General features: G+C 36.2%; 1 protein-coding gene across 1 annotated transcript in view; it reads right to left on the bottom strand.

The window, feature by feature from the left end:
• Positions 1-683: 683 nt before the first annotated feature.
• LOC149090282 (ras-related protein Rap-1b-like) overlaps positions 684-24,221 on the bottom strand; it is a 54,227-nt gene continuing 30,689 nt past the window's right edge. The window contains exons 2-4 of the mRNA XM_089233798.1: positions 8,226-8,393; positions 6,163-6,362; positions 684-5,200 (exon numbers count right to left, since the gene is read on the bottom strand). Of these exons, the coding sequence (XP_089089924.1) occupies positions 4,688-5,200; positions 6,163-6,362; positions 8,226-8,382 (870 nt within the window). The 5' untranslated portion in view covers positions 8,383-8,393 and the 3' untranslated portion in view covers positions 684-4,687. The remainder of the gene's footprint in view (positions 5,201-6,162; positions 6,363-8,225; positions 8,394-24,221) is intronic.

The raw sequence follows: 24,221 nt of genomic DNA, 5'->3' as shown, positions 1-24,221 counted from the left end.
TTCTTTTGAAAAAAAGAACCCTTGGGTATTTTTTAGGTCAACTTAAGTACTCACTTTATTGTTTGTTAAACGTCATTGCACTACTGCTACAGGAATCGGCAGAGTGGTGATGAAGGGGATTTGATGGGTTATTACTACCCATTTGAACCCCGTATCACTAATTATGGTTTTCGGTTCGCGTACTCTAAGTATTTGTATTTCATGTTCCTGTTGCTATAGATCCATACCAGAGAATTTAACGGTGCATCTAAGTGCATTACTACCTGAAATAACGCGAGATCTTTTGATGTTGGATCAAGCACACGAAACCACATTGATTCGAGCTTCTACGTTAACGCAGGTTTGAACATGAATTAATGTTGTAACATGAGTTGCAACACGCTTCAAATGCCTCAAACATTTAAGCCAGACAATTTTCTTGACATCAAGTTTCTAAAATGTTCCATTAACGAGAGTAAATTTTTCTTGTTTGATAATAGTTTCCCCCCCCCCTCCCCCGCCCCAAGTAAATAGAAGAGAGATTTTTCTCGAACAATTTCAGATGAATTCAGTTCACACAACACGGACCAGTTTGTAATAGATAAGCAAGTTAATGAGCGGAATTCTACGGCTGAACGATATTATAAAAGTGAACTAATTTAAATACGTACTAATGACACACAAACACACACAGACGCCGTTGCTTCAATACAAAATTTTTATTTAAACGTCTGTTAATTAATTAATTAAAACGTGCACAAGTTTATTTACACTTCACCGACAGCGACAAAGAATTTCTCTCTCGGAAACGAGCTTCAATTTTGATTATAATTATGTTCTAATCGGTTTAATTTGGACCCGGCTCAATACAAAGCTTTAAAATAAATAAAATAATAACGTAAATTTTTGGGATTCTTCATTTGACAAGCGATTATCTATTTACAAGACGATTATTATTACTTCCATTCAATGGAAGATAATTAAAGAAGATAACTATATACTGCGCTCTGAATAATAAGTTATCGCTTTCCACATTTTTTCTTAAGACATATTTATACGACTTGAAAGATAATAACGCAATAAATTTGTCATGATAATCGTGTAACTATGAACCGTTTCTTCTAAGATAATAATTCAATAATTTTATGGATAATTATTTTTATATTTTATTCAGAGGATTTGACGTTTCATGAAAAATCATGAATTTTCAGGTATGATAATACAGTGTGGTTGAAAAGTCCTGTACAGTTTTTAAACATTAATAAAAAATCAACCAATTGACGTAAAAAAAAGTGTGATTCGACCAAAATACTTATCGAGGCGTAGAGTTTTTTTTTTGACACATGATAAAAAAAAGTTCAAAATTTCATTCACAGGTGGCACTGCATCAAGAAAAATTTGGCATAACACGTGAAATACGACACAAACAGTGTGTAATTAATATTTATTAGGATTAGTGTTAACATATAGAACTACCACATTTTGATATGAGCACGTTTTTTATCTCGGACTACATCTAACGAGTCCTTCCTCGAATTGAAATGTGGTAGTTTTATACAGGATGTCCCCTGCAAGTGCTAATGCGGCTTTCCATCGCAGAGGTACAGTTTCAATTCAAAAAATGTTCAAGAGGCGTTCAAAATTACCCTATACCATTTTTGAGAGTGAAAATACAGTTGTGTAGCAGAATAAAAACATCTAACTTTTTATATGGTCCCCCTGTCATCTAGCTTCGAATTAGAAAGTTGACCGTCCCGAGGCCAAAAGAAAAAAAGTTTCCAAGTTCAATATTCGCTGAGACATTGGAATTTAAAAACCGGAGAAAACTTTGGAAAGGACAGCATAAATAAGGGAAATGAGTGTTGTGTCTGTTAGTTTTTGCTGTTCTTTCACAACGTTTCTCCGATTTTCGAATTCAAATTTGTCAACGAATATAGCACTTAGAAACATGGAATTGTTTCTGCATAAAAATTTAGATTTTTTTTTTATTTTGCGACTTGTATTTTCACTCTCTTAACTGGTGCAGGGTAATTTTTGAACGCCTTTTGAGCATTTCTTAAATTGAAACTATACCTCTACGACGGACGGTTGATGAGATAAAGGCTGCGTTATCACTTACGGGACACCCGGTATAGTGAAAATCACGTTGTAAACATTAATTACTTATAGTTTGTGTCGCATTTTTATGTGCTATGTCGAATTCTTCGTCATACAGTGTGCCACTTCTGAATGAAATTTTGAAAAGTATTTTTTCAATTAAAAAAATTCTACGCGATGATGTAGTAATTTAAGGTAAAAAGTATTTTTTTTGTGTCAATTGGTATATTTTTTATTAATGTTTTTACATTTGTCAAGGACTTTTCGCCCACCCTGTATTTTTACCATGATGTTTGTGATATATAGTGACGAGACATTTCATCAGTTACCAATATTATTGATATTTGATATTTCGTCCTTACATATCAACGGCCCAGTTTACAAAGGCAGCAACTCAAAATTATGTTTCGAGATAATGTACAGGGCGTCCAAGTTAATTTTTTTTTGCAATATGTAAAGGAATTTTCTACCGGTCTCATGGCGTGCATAACTCAAAAACGCAATTTTCTGAGTTGTTGCCCTTTTGAACTGGGCCGTCAATATGATGATGCGTGTAATGTTAGAGAAGAGACCCTTTAACTTAAATAATGTCCATGGTATCACTATCACCACTCGCACTGCTATTCATCATTATTTATTCGCACTACGATTAAGAAACGTATCGTGAACTTTGCTGTTATTTTTTGGCTAAAAAATCACAATACTTTTCGAAAATCGGTGATATTCCAATTGGGGGGGGGGGATATTTGTTGAGGCGTTGCTAAACTTCGTCTAATAGAAGTCTGGCTTCTCGAATATAGTATGCAAATGCATGTTTTCCCGGCACCTTGGAGGTCTTTATGAAGACGGGTAAATGCAAGTTAATTACGGCGCCTGCCGTCATCTTGAATTCTGCGCTTTCTCTAGAAATCCTTTGGGCATTGTCTGGGGATGGTTTCATCGAGGAAAGCTGGAGCGTCGTTAGCTTATAACATGTGAAAAATTAACGTGAACCTAATGAACTCGCGGTATGACGTGATTTAGTTCCCTCGCGAGTTTCTTACCGAAGCCTCGGTGAAGAATACAAATATGGCATTTTCGATTTCCCCTTCTCTCATGTATTAACTTAGATTTATCTCGAGATTACACTTCTCTCAAATTAATTCAGTAGTCTTTCGAGCTTCCTTAACGCTTTCATACCACCGAATTTTACATCAAGGCTGTCGAAGCAGAATCTTGAGGAATTATACAAAAGCTGCACTGGTTTCCATAAATTAAGCAACAAACGTAAAAACTCAAGGGTGGACATGCCGTGAAAATTACGAGGAGAAAAAAGGTGCAAATAACTTGCGTTGGTGTTTTACGCAGCCTATATCTACCTTCCTAGAACTGGATCGTTTGAATTGGTAAAGAATGAGACCTGCGTATTCATCAAATCTGTAGAAATCCGTTGTTTCCACAGCTTTACTTGTGCACATTAAGGCGTTTTATAGAGTTAAGGGGGAAGTTTTATACAAGAAGTTAAAAGAGTTTATAGAGTGTGTTCTGAAAAATATACTGAAGCTTTTCAAAAAGCATGATCAACAAAACCTTTAAAAATTATTTCAGGCAAGGGATTTGTGGGACAAGCCACAAAATTAATTTATGATGCTATACAATTGTTAGTACAAAATAGTCTCATCAGATGGCGCTGCAACCACCGAATATTATCAAGATGCCTACCGTCAGGTTGCAATCACATGTTACTGTAGAACGAAGTTGGCCAACATTATCTGTAAAGTGGCTACCGGAATGGCTACACATTGAGAAATGATTATTATTTGTTCCTAACTGGTACTTTGTTATCTAACTGGTACATATGTATGTGCCCCGGAAAAATAAAACCCGCTAAAATGAGTGGGGTGATAGCACACGTCAAGTCAAACAACTATCTGAATGGGACCTAGAAAGGGAATGACTTTTTATTTTTCATGTTAATATGCAATTTAAGCCACTGGCGCCATAAAATTGAAGGCAAAAAGGTTCTGAAGTAACCCTTGGAGTTGAAGGAAAAAAAAATTACCCCAAAACATGCATTGTGTTTAAGTGATCAATTCTAATATACAGTACTGTTTACGTATTCATAGATTCCGACAAATTTTGCGACAATTGGCGCATCGGAAGTCCCTTCAACTATGCATATAAAGGAATAAGAAAATCATAAATGAATTAAAATCAGTCATACCAAAGTCCAAAAAGTGCTCGTCATCATCAAAAGAGAGGATAAAGTCGAAAAATTTCTGCTTATAAATAGGTGAAGTTCCTACCAACATTAAAATATGGTTTTGATCCTTTCTCCGTCGTCCCTTAAGCTTCCAGTACCATCGTGATCATTCCGTACAAATTGTTAAATGCTACAACATACAATATGTCACCATGCTCACGACACCCGAATTATATTTTAAAACTTTTGTAATTATAATAATTTACATCAGCTATATATGATATCCAAGCGCGCCATATATATATATATTTTTTTTTATTTTGAAGCGCCATCCATATGTTAATTTGATTCTCAGAATCCATCCAACTCTTCAACAACAGCAGATGCTGCTTCCTTCTTCTGAGCGGTTTTTCCCCCAGGACAAGACATTCAAGATACGACGCAGTCGTTCTCGCCGTTTTGCGGCGCTGTCGGATTCGTAGATGTCGCGTCGCGGAACTTGGTGACGACTTTCTTGCTGGTCCTGCGGATGAGGCTTTTGCTCCTCGGTTTGCTGGTCGATTTCTGACTGGCTTGCTGTTGCTGACCTTGTTTCTGCTGCTGCTGCTGCTCTTGTTGCTGGTGGTTCTGGGAAGTTGCTCCGGTGTCCGATACCTGCGCGTTTTCTCTCTGGGGGCTCAGGCTCGTGTTGAACCTTGACGATCGGCCTACGGTTACGTGAGCGCTTGATCTTCTCCTCAGAGTCAGCGGGTCTGGAGTGACGGTTATCTTGGCCAACTGGAGGAAAGCTTTGAAGACTTCTCTGATGTTGATGTTTTCTTTGGCGGAGCATTCCAGCGATTTAGCTCGCATCCGGGGTAGGTCGCAGAAAAGCCACTCGTTCACGTCCTCCCTTTTGACCTGCCTCTTATCGTCGCTGACGTCGCATTTGTTCCCTACGACCTAAAAGGAAATTGAAAAATATTTGAAAAAGCTATTAAGGAGACAGAGACAGGATAGAGAGAAACAGCTTGAAGAATTGGAAAGAGAATATTTCAAAGCTTTTTTAACTTAACAACGAAGTTTCTACATGCGTATCTTCAGTGGTGGAAGTTGTGTTATTTGTAACGTCGAAGTGACGAAGAATGGAAGTAAAATTCATGAAAGTAAAAAAAAATGTGCAGTTTAAATGAACTTTTTTTATAATTTATTTGATTTTAATTCTGTTGGGCTGTTTCTGCTAAACTTATGTGACACTGATGGTGTGGATTTTTTTATTATTTTCATGTTTGTCCGTGCATTGAATTCTGTTTGGTCCAGAACCGGTTTTGAAAAGAATATATGGAAAGCTGAAGACAGAAAAAAGCGGAGAACTCGAAAGAGAAAGTTTCAAAGTTTTTTTTTATACCTCCATCCATTTTACTGCCATCCTTACTTCCATTCTTTGTAACACCCGTATTACAAATAGCGTGGCAAGAAATCCTATATAAGCTTGGAATCCTCCGAGCCACTAAAGGTGTGCGCATGTAGAAATTTTGTAGTGAGTAAAAAAAAAATAAATTTAAACCTCTTTCAAAAATACTTTAACCCGTTTGTCTCTATTTTCAATAGATTTTTTTAAACTATATTTTTCAAAACAGCTCAGCACTTCAGGACCACCCTGTGTAACAAAGTAATGAAGAGATTAAATGTAAAATAACCAATAAATTCAAAACTGCATGGCCGTCATAACGCATGGGTTGCAGATGCATAGACCTCCATGATGATGCACACACGCAGTCTAATGTTATGATTTTTTAAAGTATGCAAATTTGTTGACTGATAGTTTCATCTCGGTAAGGAACCTCATGAATATTATTTTACCAGGGTGACCATGTTGCTGTTAGAACGGAAACTGAAAAAATGTACTAATGCAGTATAATTACTATTATAGGTATATCTTGAAAATCAGTCTTCTGTTCTCGAATTTCTTCGAGGCAATGCTTGACGGTTTGGAACGAGTCATCGCTGTCGACGCTGTAGACGAGCATGAAAGCCTGACCGTTAGCAATGGATAAGCGTCGCATTGCGGGGAACTGCATGTCACCTGCCGTGTCCAGGAAAGTCACTTTCAGAGCAGTCGAACCTGTAGAAGAAAATTCCGTGATGACAATTTTAATTTTACATTCTCATATACTGAGGATGTTTTGTTTATAACGACAACACTATTGTAGAATTCGACAGTGTCAGGAGATGCCATTCATACTACACGTCGGCTACATACCTGTCCTGTCTCAAAGCGAATGAGCTTTCCTTTCCAACTATAGTGCTTTTCCCAGCAACTAGCGTGACCACGGAGAGTTAGTACGTGCTTACGTCGCGCCCGTCAGGATAGACGATCCTATTCATGTTTTGAGTAACACCATTGTAAGATTGTCTCTGTACATGCAATTTTGGTTATTTTTTACCGTTTGAAAACGAAACTGTTTATGCCTTGGGGTAAATGAATTAAATAAATCATAAAAGTAAGGTAAATCGTAAAGGCAGTAAATCGTATTTGTGCCAAGGCATTATGGCAGCAAACCCTAGAAGATTTTTTCCCCGTTTCTCCCTCCTGAATGATAAACGCTCTTTTTTGCGTGATGACATGATATGCCATCTTTCCGTGGTCAAACAATACATGCTTATGCGTAGTCACGAAAAACAGGAAAAACAGGTTAATGTGAGCGAGAGAACTAGCGAAGATTCACAGATTAAACCGAGAAAGATCAGGCTCTGTCGTTTACTGTGATATACGAGGGCCAGATGCGCCGATTTACAGGAGTAGTGTTCCTGACGGTATCATCTCAGGGGATTGAAAACTTGCTAATCTGGTCCCGATATTTAAAAAGGGTAGTAGAGAAATCATGTGGAATATTATCGTCCAGTGAGTTTGACGAGCTCCCTCTCGATAATTTTAGAAATTACTATCAAAAGGCAATTGGGGAAGTAGATAGACGAGAACAACGTATTCTCGGAAAACCAGCATAGGATCAGGAAGGAGGAACTCATGTGTAACCAAACCTCCTTTGCTTCTATGATCACGTGACTAAGGCTTTGGGGAAAAGCTAAATCATCGACGCTTTTTATCTTGATTTCCAGAAGGCATTCGACCGGACTCGATATAACAAATTTCTGAAGCGTTTACATGAGATTGGGATTAGGGGGCAACTTGTTGAATTGGATAGAATCACGAGTGGTTGACAGATAGGTCACACGCAATGGGTAATGGTGAACGGATAATTTTCTGATTGGACAGGAGTGAAAAGCGGAATCCCTCAAGGAAATATCCCTGGGCCAATATTTTTTTTTTCATTTTTTATCGATAAACTTAATCAGGGTATCGATGGGATCGTTAGCAAATTCGCAGATGACGTGAAGCTAATGAGGGGTCGTCGAGAATTCAAGCCATAGGGAAATACTCCAGGCGAAGTTGAATATGATTGCAGCATGAGCTAATGAATGAAGCTTTACCTTTAATGGCGACAAGTGCATGCTGCATGCGAGCGATCATGGCACAAAGGTGGCAGAGAACTTCCCAACTCAAGTGATTCAACGAATCAGTTATAGCTTTGCAGCTTGCGCTCTAACATTCTTGAGTATCCTTCACTGAGGGCTTTCGTCCATTTTGCAATTATTTTCAAAGGTGATACAGAAACAAGTCCCTTGGTGACATTTTTGCACTGTTCGTCTCCTGGCACATTCAATTTTTACCGGGCTCTGCTGCTTGTTTTGAAAATTTAGTCGCCATACAAAATTTGTTCTGAGGCTTTTTAAGAAACTCGTGATGCAAACATTACTTGGCATTTAATGACGGCATTTACACAGTCGTGATGCCGGTTTCAAAAGAGCTGCACACTAGTATTTTAGCACCACATACGTACTTATATTAAAAATGTTAACTTCGTCTCGATCTCTGAAAAAAGTAGTGATTTATCAAATCATAATAATTATTTCTTTTGTCACCTACCGATATCGTATTCCCTACTGTACAAATCTTCAACTGTTGGTCGGTGACGGTCACAAAAGTTTCCGAAGATGAATCTCTTCAATATAGAGCTCTTTCCGACAGCCGAACCTCCAAGGGTGACCAGTCGAAAATGACTTTCGGCGGTAGCCTCCCCCATCTTTGTAGTTCCTGACATACAGAAATCAAACGAGAAAAATTTCAATTCTGTAGAAAACTGAAATCACATTAATCTATGTTAGTAATTTTAAAACAAAAATAACACTTATTTGAACCCTAAGCTGAGTTTCATTTGAATTCTTAAAGTGATTCATGCATACACCGAGAATAGATCTCTTATGTATGCTCTTTATACTGGTGTTCAGAATTTAAATCTATTATTTTAACGTATACCTGATCCAAAATATATTCCGAAGCTTATGTCAATTGGATTAAGTTCCGTGACAATATGGCCCTAAGGAGAGGCGGAACGAGATGCCGTCTTTTGATATATGTAGCTATGTTTATATCTGTCTTAATCCTTGAAGCGGTACGGCAGAAATCACTTAACCGCCTATAATATGCCATATATTTTTTTGATTAAGGTGGCTTTCTTCCGATTTTCATCAGATGAAAAGTGTCCCATTGAGGTAAAAAATCAACTTTGCAAGTTGGCCCGCTTAAGGGATGTCACTATCAATGAAGTCGAGTTTTCAAAAATGAGTTTGAAAAGTGTTACATTCAAATGCAAATCAAATGATGAAAAAAATTTCGTAGCAATCGGTTAATTTGTTGCTTCAAAATGAAACAAAAAGTAGTAAGGAAATATAGTGTAAATGTAAACATCACCGCGACGGACTCTGATCGCGAGAACCCGGATTTGAACCCTACAGGAACCACAGCAGTAGTCGGCTGAAGTTGGTTTTCTGTGGTTCTACACTTCAAGGCGCAAAGGAGAGCCGATTTTCCGTTGAAAAGTCTCGCCACAGAGAGAACAGGCCTACAACAGCACAAATATCCAATCATTACACTTCACTCACAATTAGAAATACAGATGGCGGCACTGGAAAATCACACAAAACTAGATACGCACTCAAACTATTAGGTACACACACTTTGTTCCAGACTCTGCTTAGAAGTTCTCTCTGCTGGGCTGGAAGACATCTCGACAACGGGATAAGTCCAGTTGCAGATCCCTGACGTTCATTCCTTCAGTGAGAATGTAAACAAGAAAAAACACTTGGAACGCAATATTTTCAGATGCAGTTATTGAGCTCATCTGTAAGATTAAAAAAAAACCTACTGCAAAAAAATTCTGCAATTTTGCTGAAAATGTTTATTAGACACATGCGTTAATAAAATGAACCTCCGATTTTGTAATTGACCAAGATTTTCGAAACTTACATTTTATTTAAAACTTTAAAAATTCATAAAATTTCAAAGACTTGACAGATATCCAATTTTGAGATTCATTTTACTAACATATATTGTGAATAAACATTTCTGAAAAACTTTCAGAATTTTCCGTGCATTAGCTTTTTTTAAATCTTACTAATGAGTTCAAAAACTGCAATCTGAGAAAATCACGTTCAAATTGTTTTTCCTGTATACATTTACATGATAATTCATTATATCTTCCTTTTATTTCTGAAAGAACAATTTAACCGATCGACGTGAAATTTTTTTGCATTTGACTTGCAATTGAGTGCAATATTTTGATGAATGCATTTTCGGCTCTTTTAGTATGAAAAAATTTCAGTACAAATTTGTCATGTAGATTTTCCTCTTTTGATTGAAGTTCCGTTCTCTTTCGCCAATCTTTTTCGATTTCATTCAAATTTTTCTTAATGCCCGACACTTCAGCGTGAAAATTTTTTTGGCAATTTCAGTTTCAGTTATTTTTTGTTTTTTTATCCCAAATCGTTTAAAGTACAAAAACCTTCAATTTGTTGCACAAAATTTAATTTAATTTCCCTCTTTTCGCTTCCGTTCTTTTTTTTTTTAGTTTCAAGACATTGAATGAAGGTATTTGTGAAAGAATATTAAATTCTTTTTTTTGTTGAGATTTTTACTTTTATTGAAAAAGTTAGTGTGGCATATATATATATAGTAATAAAACAATTAAACGTATTGAAGACAGCTTAGACACTTCCAACACCCAAGTAAGGGTGGATTCACATCTGACACTCACCGCGTCATGTCAGACACAGCAAACATTCTTTAACATAAAATTAATCAACATATCTTATTCGTCGTATCAGGCATTTTCAAGTTTAAGAATGTTGCCGTATAGATGTGAATCCGCCCTTATATCCGGCATCACATTTGCTTTAATATTCGAATGTTTTATTCAGCAAAAAATATCATTTATATAGCGGTTAATGTGTAATTACTAGGGCTAGGATTTTTATGTTCTTAAAAACTTCTAAAAAATGCTCTATAAAATATGCGTTTTATACTCAAAAAATTAAATATATGCCCCTATAAAATGAAAGATAATGTCCTAAAAAAACTTTTCATTCCTATCTCAAATAACATTAGTTTTAGCAAAATGATATGATAATGAGAAGTGCCGTTGTTGTCTAAACTATTTTGAACCATTACTAATCGTATGAAAACAGAAAATTCTTCGTTTCACTAATTAAAATCTCCTCGAATTGAAATTTCCCTTTCGAGCAAAACTTCCCTTCCCCTACAAATTCAGAATTAATTTGCTGCCATCTACAGGTGGAAATAACTATCCAAGTAGTGTATTTAGTTTTAGAAAAGCATAAAATTAAAAAACAAATAAATAATTTTTTTTTATCGATAAAAATTCTCGAAATGCCTGTCACGAATAGTCATGAACGGAGGGGGAAGATATGCGATTGGCTATGATCGGAGGGGAAGGTAATTTAAAAGAAAATACTAAAACAATAAAACAACGTTAGAAGATTCAGAGCATAAGACGCTTTTACTGCTTCATATCAATATCCAAGATACAACCAGATATACAGATAAAATGATTCTTACATTCGGAGTAGAGGTGGGGGGAGGGCCCCGAATTACATTAAGTTAATGAGGATGGGAACTAAGCCCAGCAGAGAGGAAATTACAATTAATTTAAGGACAAGAACATGGTTATTACAAATCTGCACTCACGGTGTTACGGTCCATCTGTTATCTCATCTGGACGACACCGACGATTATCAAGTCGTTAATAGTCCTTCACAACCTTATTCCGGGGACGTTCGACAGGATGCATATGTGTCGATGAGATGATGGTCAGTGGATCCAGTTGAAGGGAGGTATGCAGACGGCATGGAGGACCGCGGGAAGCGTGGTGGATGGCGTGGTCGGATCATGTTGGTGGGGGATGATAGATGGCTCCTCGTCTCATCCGACAACATCCAGTCGTCGGTCTTGCGATTCCTTTTGGTGATCTTTATTACATTATTGCGCTGGAGTAAGGTATATTACTGAGGAGTTATACTCCCATAATTTTTGATATTAGAGCATCGTGTTCTCTGCCATACATTCAGAGCTAGTCTCACATGACGACGTCTTTAATACGCTTTGTGACGCCCACTCTACACCAAGGCAAGCCGCAGAAGCCCGAAAACTCGTTTTTTTTCTCTTTCCTGCTCATCCTTCGGGAACAGGTTTTCTTTTTTGCCAAACCAGCCTCTTGGCGACGACATGCAGGTTGTTGGCAGGGAAATTGTGTGACTTCACAACATGCCCCACAAACGCTAAAAAATTCCCCCATTCACCAATTTTGGCCAATTTCCTCCACGAGTTACCATCACCGACATCGATTCAGATGATTAACCTATTTACAGCCACACACCAGTGTTGTTGAAGGTGCTAGTATTTTTTTTGCTCTAAAAATTCAGTGTCATTGCTGATTGGTTGAAAAACCTGAATTTCGGTATTTTTTACCAATCAGCAACGATGTTCCATTTTTAGTGCATAAAAATCCTAGCTCTAGGAGCTCTCGTCATAGGCGGGAACCGTAAAAACCAGTCTGAAGCGGGATTGGAATAGCGGGGAAAAAATTTACTTCGTATCAGAAATCATGAAATATGCAAAATATGCCTTAAAATTTTGAAAACATACTCTATCATGTAAAAATAGCGAAATATGCAAAAAAAAAAAAAAAAAAAAAAAAAAATATGCAAAGACAGAAATCCGAGCCCTAATAATTAAAATTATCGTGTGAGTGAATATTCTATTAATTAAAAGACGAAAGATTGTTGAAATCATTCTATTAAGCGGAGAACTCATTTTATAAGTTCTATACTTATAAGTATACTTATGTTATAACATTTAACCACGGCAGAAATTTTGGTTCTAGAGCAATGGTCTCAACGTATGATCCGTGAGCCACATTGGGCCCTCGGAGCTTTTTTGAAGTGGCTCACCAAATATTTTTAGAAAATGGCTAAAAACATTGAAGACCGAAGATTAAGAGAAAAAAATAATTTCATTACATCCGCAAACCAGCAAGACACGGAGTACGAGGCTCAAACAATTTTTTGACGAAAAATTTGGCATCTAAGAATATATCTACCTACATAATTCACAGAAATTATGAAAAATTACGTTCATGAAAAATGGAAAAATAATTTCTTAATGAATGAAAGAAATTCCGGAATAATAATAATTCGGAATAAAATGATTTTCAAATTATTAAAAAAATAATTTTTGGAAGAAATAATTTCGGAATTATTTACATGTATATGTACATACTACAGGATAAAACTAGAAATCCCAATTACAGATGTCAGATGCAAACAATTAGTAAAATATTAATTTTGAATATTTCGTAATTTCGTAAAATTATTTCGCAATTGATAATAATTCAACTGTTATAGAGGATTTTATCCGTCTTAGTGGGTATCTGTTTATCTGTTACCTTAATAAGCGAGGTCAACTGTATCTATGTTTATGAATTCTGAAATAAGGCAAAATATCTCGACAATGCCGCTTTTAAAGGGTCAATTTTTTTCAATTTCAATTTATTTATGTATAAGACTATTTCATTCCCAAGATGAAAGAGATGTAATCCTTAGAGTCTGGTGTTTGAGAACAACGAATCCACTGTCACTTTCATGTGTGTAAATTTTTTCGGATTCTCAATCTTCATGTAATTATGCAAGCCGCTGCCTTTTGTATGTAAAAATGTCCTCCCCAATAGTTTATACAAGATTCCTAGAAAAATTGGTTATATTTTTTGGGGATGATGATTACAAGGAAGAAAATTTATCTCTGTGCCTCCACGGGGACTCGAGCCCCATTCTCTCTCATTTGATGGAAAAAGAATATTTCTCCCTTGGAGTGTATATATGTTGAAAGCGGGCAAATCAACTAATAGCACGTGAATGACATAGGCCACTAAATGGTGACTTGTATGCAGATATGACCTCTTCACTTGTTAATACAAGATTTCTCAGACGAGAGACCGGGGTTCGAGTCCCCGTGGAGGCAGAGATGAATTTTCTTCCTTGTAATCATCATCTCCAAAAAAATATAACTAGTCTTTCGAGGAATCTAGTGCTGCCTTTTGATTCAGTCCATGGCCCGTGTGAGCTTCAATGAAAAAAAAAAATTAAAAAAATCAGTTTCACACACACACACACACACACACACACACACACACACACACACACACACACACACATGCCGCTGTGTTACTTAAATTTTGCTCATCAGTGTAATAGTGCCTCACACTCGAGAAAGTTTTGTTCGTATAGCTAAAAACAACACAGCAGCAGCCCGTTGCCAGTTTCTCAGCTTTATATAAGCTTTCTTTCTGCAAAGAAAAAGTCAAAGAGAACTGAAATGATTTAGAAAGGAAAAAGAACTCTAATATGAGAAGAGACAGGAAATGTAATCGAGTTTTCGAGCACTTTTTCCGGATGAAAGCAATTAATGTCCATCGCTAAGACTTTAGAAAGACTTTTATCTGTCTACACCGATGGCAAAATGGATAGGAAATGATACGAAATGCTAGTAACTGTGCTCTTCAACAACACAACTCGAGACGCATCCATTTTTGATTTCCGGAATAAGATAACATCGCCGTGTATCAATGCCGTAGCAAATGACACATCGCCGAGGAGGCACGCAAAACATATTTCGAGAGAAATATCAATTTCCTCATCTAGTGGCAGTAGAAACTGTGTGAACAAACATATTCTGCTTAGTACGAATTTCTAAATAACTACCATTTTATTATTCATGGAATGATTGCTCAACAAAGAAAGAAAAAAACAAAACCTGTGTTTTCAAGGATGTTTTAAATGTTTTCGGGGCTGCTAATTTTAAAACCGGTGTTGATTTTGACGAATTGGCTCTACTTTTTGAGATAATGCATACTCTCAACATTTCAATATAGTCTGGCCATTTTCACTTAAAATTTTTGTTTATTTTCCTATTTTATACATTGTACAGTGTATTGGCTTGAAGGGACGAAAAACTCAGCAGAGTGAATGTTAGGCATCAAAGGGAACAAAAATTGCCATAGAACATGGTATTGCAAACCACGTTTAGTTGGTGAAAATCACACAAAATAGACAGAGAAAGAGGCTGTCGGCACACCCGGTATCTTTGAGCTCGTCCGACAATCGTTACTTCGCCGCTGACGGCTGCACACCGACCTTCGAGGCCGCAACTTCGAACAACTCCTGTATAATCATTTCTCTTCGTCTACTTTCTGACATTGAACTGTGCTCTGTTAATCATGCTGTCAAGTAAATGTTTTTTCTACTTATTATTGGCTTTTTTGTCCCACTCGAGGTCACCCCCCCCCCCACAAGTATTTTCGCAAGTTTCACCGACTAAACGTTGCGATACCACGTTCTGTGGCATTTTTTGTTCCTCTTGATGCCTAATATCACCCTGATGAAGTTGTCACCACTTGAAGGAAACCTCCTCTATTATTAGATTCATATTATCATCAGACATCAGTAGTCTTTATTTACTGAAAATAAGTTTATTATTGATTTACATTTTACACAGTTTCAATGTGATTTATATGCTGCTTATGGTGTTACTATAGAAATTCAATTTTCACCTTATGTCAACAACTAGGGACAATCTGACAAACCCAATGCCAGATTCGGTTACTCCAGAGAATTGATGAAAATTCAGAATTAATTAAAGTAATAATTCCAGAGTTGATGAAAAATTTCAATAATTTACCGTGGCTGCGGGAAGCCCCACAAAGCGCGGGGTCCGACAGCAACTGTCGCACATCCCTAAAAAAAGGCGCGGCTCTGATAATTTTTCCATTGCGTTTCCAACATAATTTTTGTAAGAGGGTAGAGTATGATCCAAACAAATAATCAAAAAAATTATGGTAAGTAGAAAATAATGCTAAAATAAAGAAAATAAAAAACAAGGAAAAGATGAAAATGAACAAGTAAAAAAAATCACTGTAAAAACATGAAAACACCAAGAAATGAAATCGAAAAAAATGAAACGTAACAGAAAATGAATAATTCAAAAAGACAAGAGAATAATAATTCAACTCGATTCGAATTGAAAGAAAACCAAGACATGCCATTATGCCATTATTTCATTAATTACACTAGAAAGATATTTCCGTAAAGTCTATGAAAAGCCACTTTTAATGATATTTCGTGCGTTAGTTTATTTCCCATCGCACGGTCCGATTATTTACCCAATGAAAAGAACATATTCGTATAAATATATTTTTCTCTATCTCTCTTCCAACTTAAATCGAACGCAACCAGCTGTTGCGAATCTTCCTTCCATTGAGGAATCATCGGCATAAAAGTAATTTAGGTTGCGCAAGAGAAGAAACTATTAATCTGATCATTGCTTTCCCTCGACTGAGTCTTTTCTTATCATCGACTTCAAAAGAACTGACTTCTCGGGGGAAAGATATACGACGACGATCCCGAAAGCTGTTCAGTTTCGAACTTAACGGAGACGAACAAACACAAAGAATAATAATAAAAATGAAAATAAATAAAAGATAATTCTTTCTGTCAAAACCGATCACTTAATTAAAGTTCTTGGAGGTAGAATAAATCATCCTCCCGAAGCGAAATCAGTCGTTGAGAATAGCCAGCGTAAAGATCGATCATTCTTCTGATCAAACACGCCGCCGATCCCGGAGACTCAGACTTACCTTCGTTGCTCTCTGATCGTTGCGTCTATTCCTTTTTGTTGTTGTTGTTGTGGTGGTATTTATTTTTCCCGTGGTGATTGAGCTTATCCTCCTCCAACAGTATCATTATCGCAGACGTTGAAATCTTTCAAAGATCGTCTTTCACGTTGCAATCACATTCTCTGAAGCTCCAATCAAATCCGATCATCAATCAACGATTTCTTCGGCATGTTCAAAAAAAAAAAAAAAAAGCCTCGCCGCTTTATTTGAATTTATTCAAAGTACCGAAATGTTTCATTCACAGAGAATATGTACCAGAGAATAATTTGAGTTTGTATCATAAATTACTGCTCCCTCTGATGTGAATATGCCTTTAATTTCAAATTCATGTATGGAAAGAAAGCTGAACGAGTTTTGTGGAGCTAGTATCATACAGGGTCATTTCTCGTGATTTCCCCGTTGCGGCATTTTACAGGCGAACCGTTGATCCTAGAGGCATATACCTCTTGTAAAAAAAGTGTCCAAATAACGTGTAGAACTCAAATACGTCATTTATGTTGCATGTAGTTTTCGAAATATAAAAATTAACCTTTTATACGGGCACAGTGTCCTCAGAAACCCAATAAGAAAGTTGTTTCCCTGTCTCACTTGAGGCCAACAAAGAAAATTCCGCGTTTCCAAGTGCAATGATCGCTGAGATGTTTGAGTTCAAAAATCGGATAAAAGTTGGGAAACAACAGCATAAACTTACGGACAATGATTTTTCCTCCCTATTTCTATTTTGTTCTTTCTCAACTTTTCTCAGATTTCTCATCTACATCTCAGCGAACATTGCACTTAGAAACGTGAAATTTTTTTGTTAGCATCAGAAGGGACAGAGCAATAACTTTCTAATTGGGTATTTAGAACAGAACGTCAGTATAAAAAGTTATTTTTTTTAATTTTAATAACTATACAATCCCTTGAAACAAAGAGTTGTTGTCGTTAATTGGGACATGTACCAGCAAATTCAAAGTATAAGGTAGAACGAATATGATCGCAGCTTGTGTGCAAAGTCGATTCGGAATTTTTATCTTCAAACCGTCTGCAGAAATTAACGTCTAAAGGACCTTTCTCATATATTCAAAGCTACGCATTTAAGGGTTAAAGCCTGGATATTATTTCAAGGGTTTCCTAGAATGTGATTATGCGACAACATGCATGTAATTACGAGTATATGAGTTCTACACGAATTTTATAATTTGTATGCATGTTCTGGGAACCATCAAACAGTTTCCACCTTCTAGACAATCATTGAAATTGTATTCACGCTTAGAAATTCCTTGCACTCTACAATATCCATGCTTTAAGGAACACCTTAAATCTTAGCACCCAAACGCAAGACCTGCGGCACGGCATCGTAGTGAAATAATTCTATGCTGCATCTCAGAAATCTACGGATCGATTTCGCTCAGACAAATCCAACTACAGTAGAACCTCCATTATCCGGGGCTAATTGTGAGGAAGAGGTGATCACGGAAAACCGGAAAACACGGTTAAACCGCCGAGAGTGAAAAAATAATTTAAAATAGCAAAATTATATTGCAAAAAAAAAAAAAAAAAACTATTCACGTATTTTTCCTGTTTAAAATGACTATGCACTGAAAAATTATCCATGCTAAAAATCTAACAAAAAATCTCATTTTTCCAGTTACATAGCCACATTACTTATGTAATAGTTATTGTATGATGGCAGAGATATATGGGGCTGAGGCTATTTGAGCCCTCTCCCCCAATAATCCATGAATATGCAATGCAACGCACCTTTCCGCCTATTGCGTAGGGCTTAAGTCCTGTATAAACGGGCGAATGGGTATTTTTAGCCCAGGAAAATTCTAAATAGCAAATTCTAAATTTTCCCTTTTTGGATAGGAAAGATCCAATCATGAAACTGAAATTTTCGTAGCCCGGTTAATCCTCACCCAGATAATCGAGGTTCGACAGTATTGTTGTGCAGTATAACTTGGCGAAATGGCTGCAAAATACACAACCGTGTTGAATGAGGCTTCTGTTCGCATGGCGGCGATATCCGAGATCTGTTTTGTAAATTTTTGCAAATTTATTAATATTGTGAATTGTTTTGCTACTTGTAATTTTTTTAAATGTGTTTTATTTTCATGCACGCAACGCATTTGTAATTTCTACATGCATAATAAAGCACCCAACACCGTCCAGCTCCTCATCCGGGGCAATGGCTAAAATTGACAATTGTCGATAGAGCCTGGGCGATGTACGGTACGAAATAAAATTAATCAAATGTTATTACGTCTTTGTTTCCTCCAAGCTCTTTACGAAGATTATTGGACGAGACATTCGAGTCATTAGTACATCTCATGTGCTGGAAAGTATCTTTTAAAATCACTTTTAAAGTTCCCATCGCTGTCGTTCCAGCATTTTCAAGAGGCCCAGATGCACCAATACATCTCATAATAATAATTTATTGCAGCTATCTTGTAACTAACTAACTGCAGTTCGTCTTTGGCGAAGATGTAGAAATACGAGTCTCGTCTCGAAGCCGTACGTAGAGAAATTACGCTAAGTGAAGTCGTTTATTTGATAGGCACGTGCAGTGCAGCTTTTCGTTCGAATAAAGTAATAAAATAAAAAAAAAGGCACGCACACACATGCATGCATGCATGCATGCATGCAACGTGGACATGTAAATAAAGTCTGGCGTTTTGAAATGTAACCGGATTTGGGAGTCGTTATTTACGATATGACTGCGTTTTCCGGTAATACCCCCTGGAGCGTCGTTTTCAGCGCAACATCCTATGTAATTACATTTTCCCGTCCGTAGAAAATGTAAATAAAAGAAATAACCTTTCCTTTTCTACCTTCTTTTTTTTTTATTAATGTTTATGAAGGAAATGAGTTCACCTGACTTTGGTTCGTTTTCCCGAAAAGGTTCGTTCATTTTTATTTGGAGGAGCTCGTTTAAAAGAGACGACAAGAGACGCTCTTCAGTTCACGTCGTAAAAGGTTTAGAAGAAAAATTACACAGACCTAAGTATGAAATATTTGTATTTATTTGTTCATTAAAATTTTTTGTCGTGTAGTTTCTTTTTTTGGGGATAAGGATGTGAGAATTCAAACAACTCACGGAAAATTCACCGACAATAATTCACAGCCACGCAATTCACGTGAAAAAATTCATCGTTCACAGCCACGTGATTCACCGACAGCAATGAGCAGCCATGCAAATCACCGACAACAACTCGGCACCAGTGAGTGATTGAGCAACACCTTTCATTTGCTCGTTGATATACTCACTCATATACTAATATGATCATCGCTCACTCACATGCTCTCTTGCTCATTCACTCATTCACATGCTCTCTTGCTCATTCACTCATTCACATGCTCTCTTGCTCATTCACTCATTCACATGCTCTCTTGCTCATTCACTCATTCACATGCTCATTCACTCATTCACATGCTCATTCACTCATTCACATGCTCATTCACTCATTCACATGCTCATTCACTCATTCACATGCTCTCTTGCTCATTCACTCATTCACATGCTCATTCACTCATTCACATGCTCTCTTGCTCATTCACTCATTCACATGCTCTCTTGCTCATTCACATGCTCTCTTGCTTATTCATGCTCATTCACTCACTCATTTTCCTAATTGTTCATCTATTCACCCGCTCATCCACTTCTCAATAACTTATTGGTTAACTTATACTTGCTAATTCCATCACTAGCTTATTATCTACTCACTCACTCAATTTACTAGATGCATTCAAATAAATAATGTAAGCATGGTTTCTTTTAGTCTCGGGAAAATACTGCTTTATTTTGTTTTGCGTCTCTTTCCAATGATAATTTTGCGTGCACAGAACTGATCTTACCGCATTTCGCCAATCAAATGCGCAAAAACTTGATACAAATTAATGAGAACCTGCTTTCCTCACAACCACTTTTTCGAAGATTTCAAAAATGAAGATACGGGATACATTTTTCTCGGCGAACTCAAAAAATAGTATTATCCGAAGAAATGATTTTTGAACAGTAATTTCACTCTCATACAAAATTTTAACTAGTTTTGCAAAAACAGATTTTTTTTATGGAACACCGAAGAAAACCTTTTAAAAAATCTATCTAAATTTTAAAGGAGTACCTACTCCTACTTTACTCCTCAACGAAATTTGGAGGAGTAAAATTGAATTTTAATGCGTAAATCACGCATCTTCTAGATGCTTGTTTAACACATATTAAGCAATTGATTTCTCGAAAACTGTGTAGGTCAATTGCCTTCCCTCACGCTAGATCGTTCTTCAGAAGACGTCGATTGCCCTCACCCCAATTTTAGCAAGACAGGTCGTTTGCGCAAGTTTTTTTAACGTTATTTTAATGGTTCAAGCTCATGTGAAGGTAGAAGTATCATCGTATTAACCGATATTTCACTATATCCGATTATTTTATAAATAAGCAGAACTTATCAAAATAATCAATCATTTTGTAAACTATTAAGAATTATATCTCGGATGAAAAGAAAATCGATAGAAAGTGAAAAAATATTACCAAATTTTTTACATGTAAAATTAGAAAGTAGTAATCAAAGTCAAACACAGATGACGCTAAACAACGAAACTATTTTATTTTGGTACGCAAAATGACTGAAACCGAAACTGACTTGAAACTGAATAAAATTCGTCCACCATATAAAATAAAAAAAAAACGTTATTAACCGATATTTCACTGCATCAAATTTCTCTATGATTGAGCTTGATTTAAATAAACTTTATAAAAACTAGTGGCTTACGACATGAATTTTCCCAAGAAGAAGAGATAAACACGTTCCTATAAGATCCATCCATTCAGAAATTAATGTTCCAAGTCAACAGCAGATGTCACTAATAAAAACTTTTTCTTGGCTGGCGCATCAATATATTTCGTTCGTTTTTCCAATTTGTCAATCAAATTGCGCATAAATTTTACATATGATTACTAGTTATTTAACCACTTGCCTGATGGGTTTCAATTTTTTTCTTCACAGAAAATGTCAGGTTTTTTTTTATTTTTTCATTCTATTCATATGTCTAAAACTAGGAATATAACAGACAATTACGAAAAATCATATACTTAATTAAATTTTTTAATTTAAAACTCTCTAAATTTTGATTCCTTATTACCTTTTTTTTAAATTAATTTTTTTTTTCAAAAGATGTTATTTGAATTTTTTCAAATGAGCATAAATAGTCTAGTTTCTAGACAGAGTTATGTAAATGAACTAGATTATGTGTCTACCGTGTTTCCCCGAAAATAAATCCCGGGGCTTATATATTAGGATCTTCCAGAAAAATCACGCTAAGGTGTGTGTGCGTGTTGGTAAAATAACTTTCACAAAACTTGAAAAAAAAACAACCAATAAGCCCATTTGGTTACAAATACAACGCCACAACAGGCAAAATGCCCAACGAGGTGGCTGAGAGTATTCGCTTATCGTTTGCATTTTTAAAATTTTATCAAAGAGCTTTTACAAAACTTCTATATTGTAATCCCGGCTTACAAAAACAGCATTCATTGCGTAACCGGAATGTGTCATACGGGGGAATACACTATAAAAGTTTTAGAAAGTTCTTTTATAAAACTTGAAAACAACCAATGAGCGTCTTCGAGGAAATGTAAACAATACGCTTATTGGTTGCGTTTTTTAAGTTTTAAAAGAGAACTTTTCTAAAACTTTCATTGTGTAATGCTAACCATATGCTGCTTTGTTTTATTTATCATCAGAAACGCTGTGAGTAGTAATTTTCATCGTTTTCTTTGATAAAAGTCAGTCTCAAATTTATCTGTTTACATAGGCGTTCACCTTTAGTTCAAGGAAGCCTGCTCGAGTGTTAAAGAAAATTTAATTTTTGTTTATATATTATAATTTATTTTAAGTGTAAATTTCAACGTTATCATTTGTTTATATTTTTATTTGATAATAAATAATAATAAAACCATTATCATTTTATATAGTTCAATACATCCGTAATGTGTTGCAATGGCATACTAAATGCGTCCGATTGACGATTTTAGCTACGGTTTATTTTCGGAGTAGAGCTTAAATTAGGAGCATCCTGAAAAAATCATACTAGGGATTATTTTAGGGGTAGGTTTTATTTTTCTGGGAAACACAGTATGTGTATAATTGGTTCACTAGATAATGTGAGTATTCATTGGATAGATATCATTATTACTAGATTATTTATCTATGTAATACTAATGAAGAAATAGGAATATAGAGCTATAAAACTTTCCACTTTTACTTTATTATACTGTCAGTGTGCGGTATGCTATAAACACCCACTGAGTAAAAAAGAACTTCAAACTTGAACTAATGGAAAAAACCGGAAAATACGGGCAAATTAGAGCAGAAGTGTAAAAGATTACCAGAACCAGATCTATAATTATTCTATCGGGTCCCAAATACTGCTGTAATAGCAATCCACACCCCCCTCATCTAGTTTCGTCATCCGTAGACGAATGTTGCTTGAAACCATAGCGTTTGTGTAGATTTGGTTAAATTTTTACTCAAATTTGTGCCCTGTATGGGCAAAGATCACGATGCCCGTATTACGCTCGGGCATGCCAAATTCGGGAATAAGCAGGTGCCCGTGTCAAGTGGTTAAATAAAATGTTTGAAAAGCTCCACAATATCCTCGCTCCCCATCACCTACAATGATGGAAATCAGACTGAGGGCAATCGACCTATGGCGGGAACGCGTTAAAAATTCAAACCTTTACATTTTTGAGGACGATCGACCGATCCCCTCAGAAAATGCGCCTCTTCAAGCAACAGGTGATGTCAGTACAATAACTAAACTCAATACCCTCCCAGTACAGGACTGTTTGTACAACACTTTGAAATAGTTTTTTTGTCGTATTTTGAATCTCAAACCCAATGAAATGTTTAATGTCCTTTAAAAATTTTTACATGAGGATGGATAGACATGGTAAAGTGTGAGGAGGCGAATCAATCTTCCCTTGAGTTGTAAGTAGAAGTCGTATGAGAAAGAGTATGACTAAAGATGGTTAACTTACATAAGATGGTTAACATACTGCTCTTACGTGCATAAGGGTTGTTTTGAAAGGTCCTTTACTGACCATGCATTTACATGCTTTGACTGACCATGCATTTACATGTATTTTTTCGTCAACCGTACAGAGTAGGTTGTAGTGGACTAAATATGCATAACTTACTTTTGTATATATAGACCAATATCTTTCATATTTTTAACATACAAAAAATAACAAGTAGGCTTTTTAAGGAAACACTCGAAATCATTAGGTGCAAATATAGTTTTTTTCGTATTCATTCTTCCACTCGAATCGGAGGGGTACGCAGCAAGGGACGCAAGGGGGTCCGTGTCATCTATGGCGATCAAAAATTGAAAATATTTTTAAATAATTTGAAAGACTAATTAAAATAGCTGAAGGAAAATACTTTACTTGTTATCTTAACCCCCTTCACGTACAGGCTGTTGACAACTATCATTTGGACGATTTCTTTTTGCTGGAAATTATTCTGGAAAAAAAATTGTTTCCTTGTTCGCGCATTTTAGAAAAAGGAGGAAGAAAAGGGAAAGAAAGAAAGAAATATATGAAAAAATAAATAGAAAAGTAGATGTTCGCGCCTGTGCGAAATGATGAATTGCCGGGATGAGGAGAAAAAACACGTAAACTTCAATTCGATCCGAATTGTGCAGTTATCCTACGCCACGACGTCTCTTCACGGAAGCAGAACAGCCAATCTTCAAAACAATAACATTCTAAAAACTTAATTAAGCAATCGCGTGACAACGCGCCAATCACGAGCGCGAGCTGTAGATAAGAGAGTGCTCTTCGGCTCTAACCCTCTCTTTCT

Source organism: Pholcus phalangioides, unplaced genomic scaffold (genome assembly GCF_987345545.1).
Source record: "Pholcus phalangioides strain wild (caught in Gottingen) unplaced genomic scaffold, Ppha-v1.0 ptg000001l_1, whole genome shotgun sequence".
NCBI classification, from domain to species: Eukaryota; Metazoa; Arthropoda; class Arachnida; order Araneae; family Pholcidae; genus Pholcus; species Pholcus phalangioides.
This window is presented reverse-complemented; position numbering and strand designations above follow the sequence as displayed.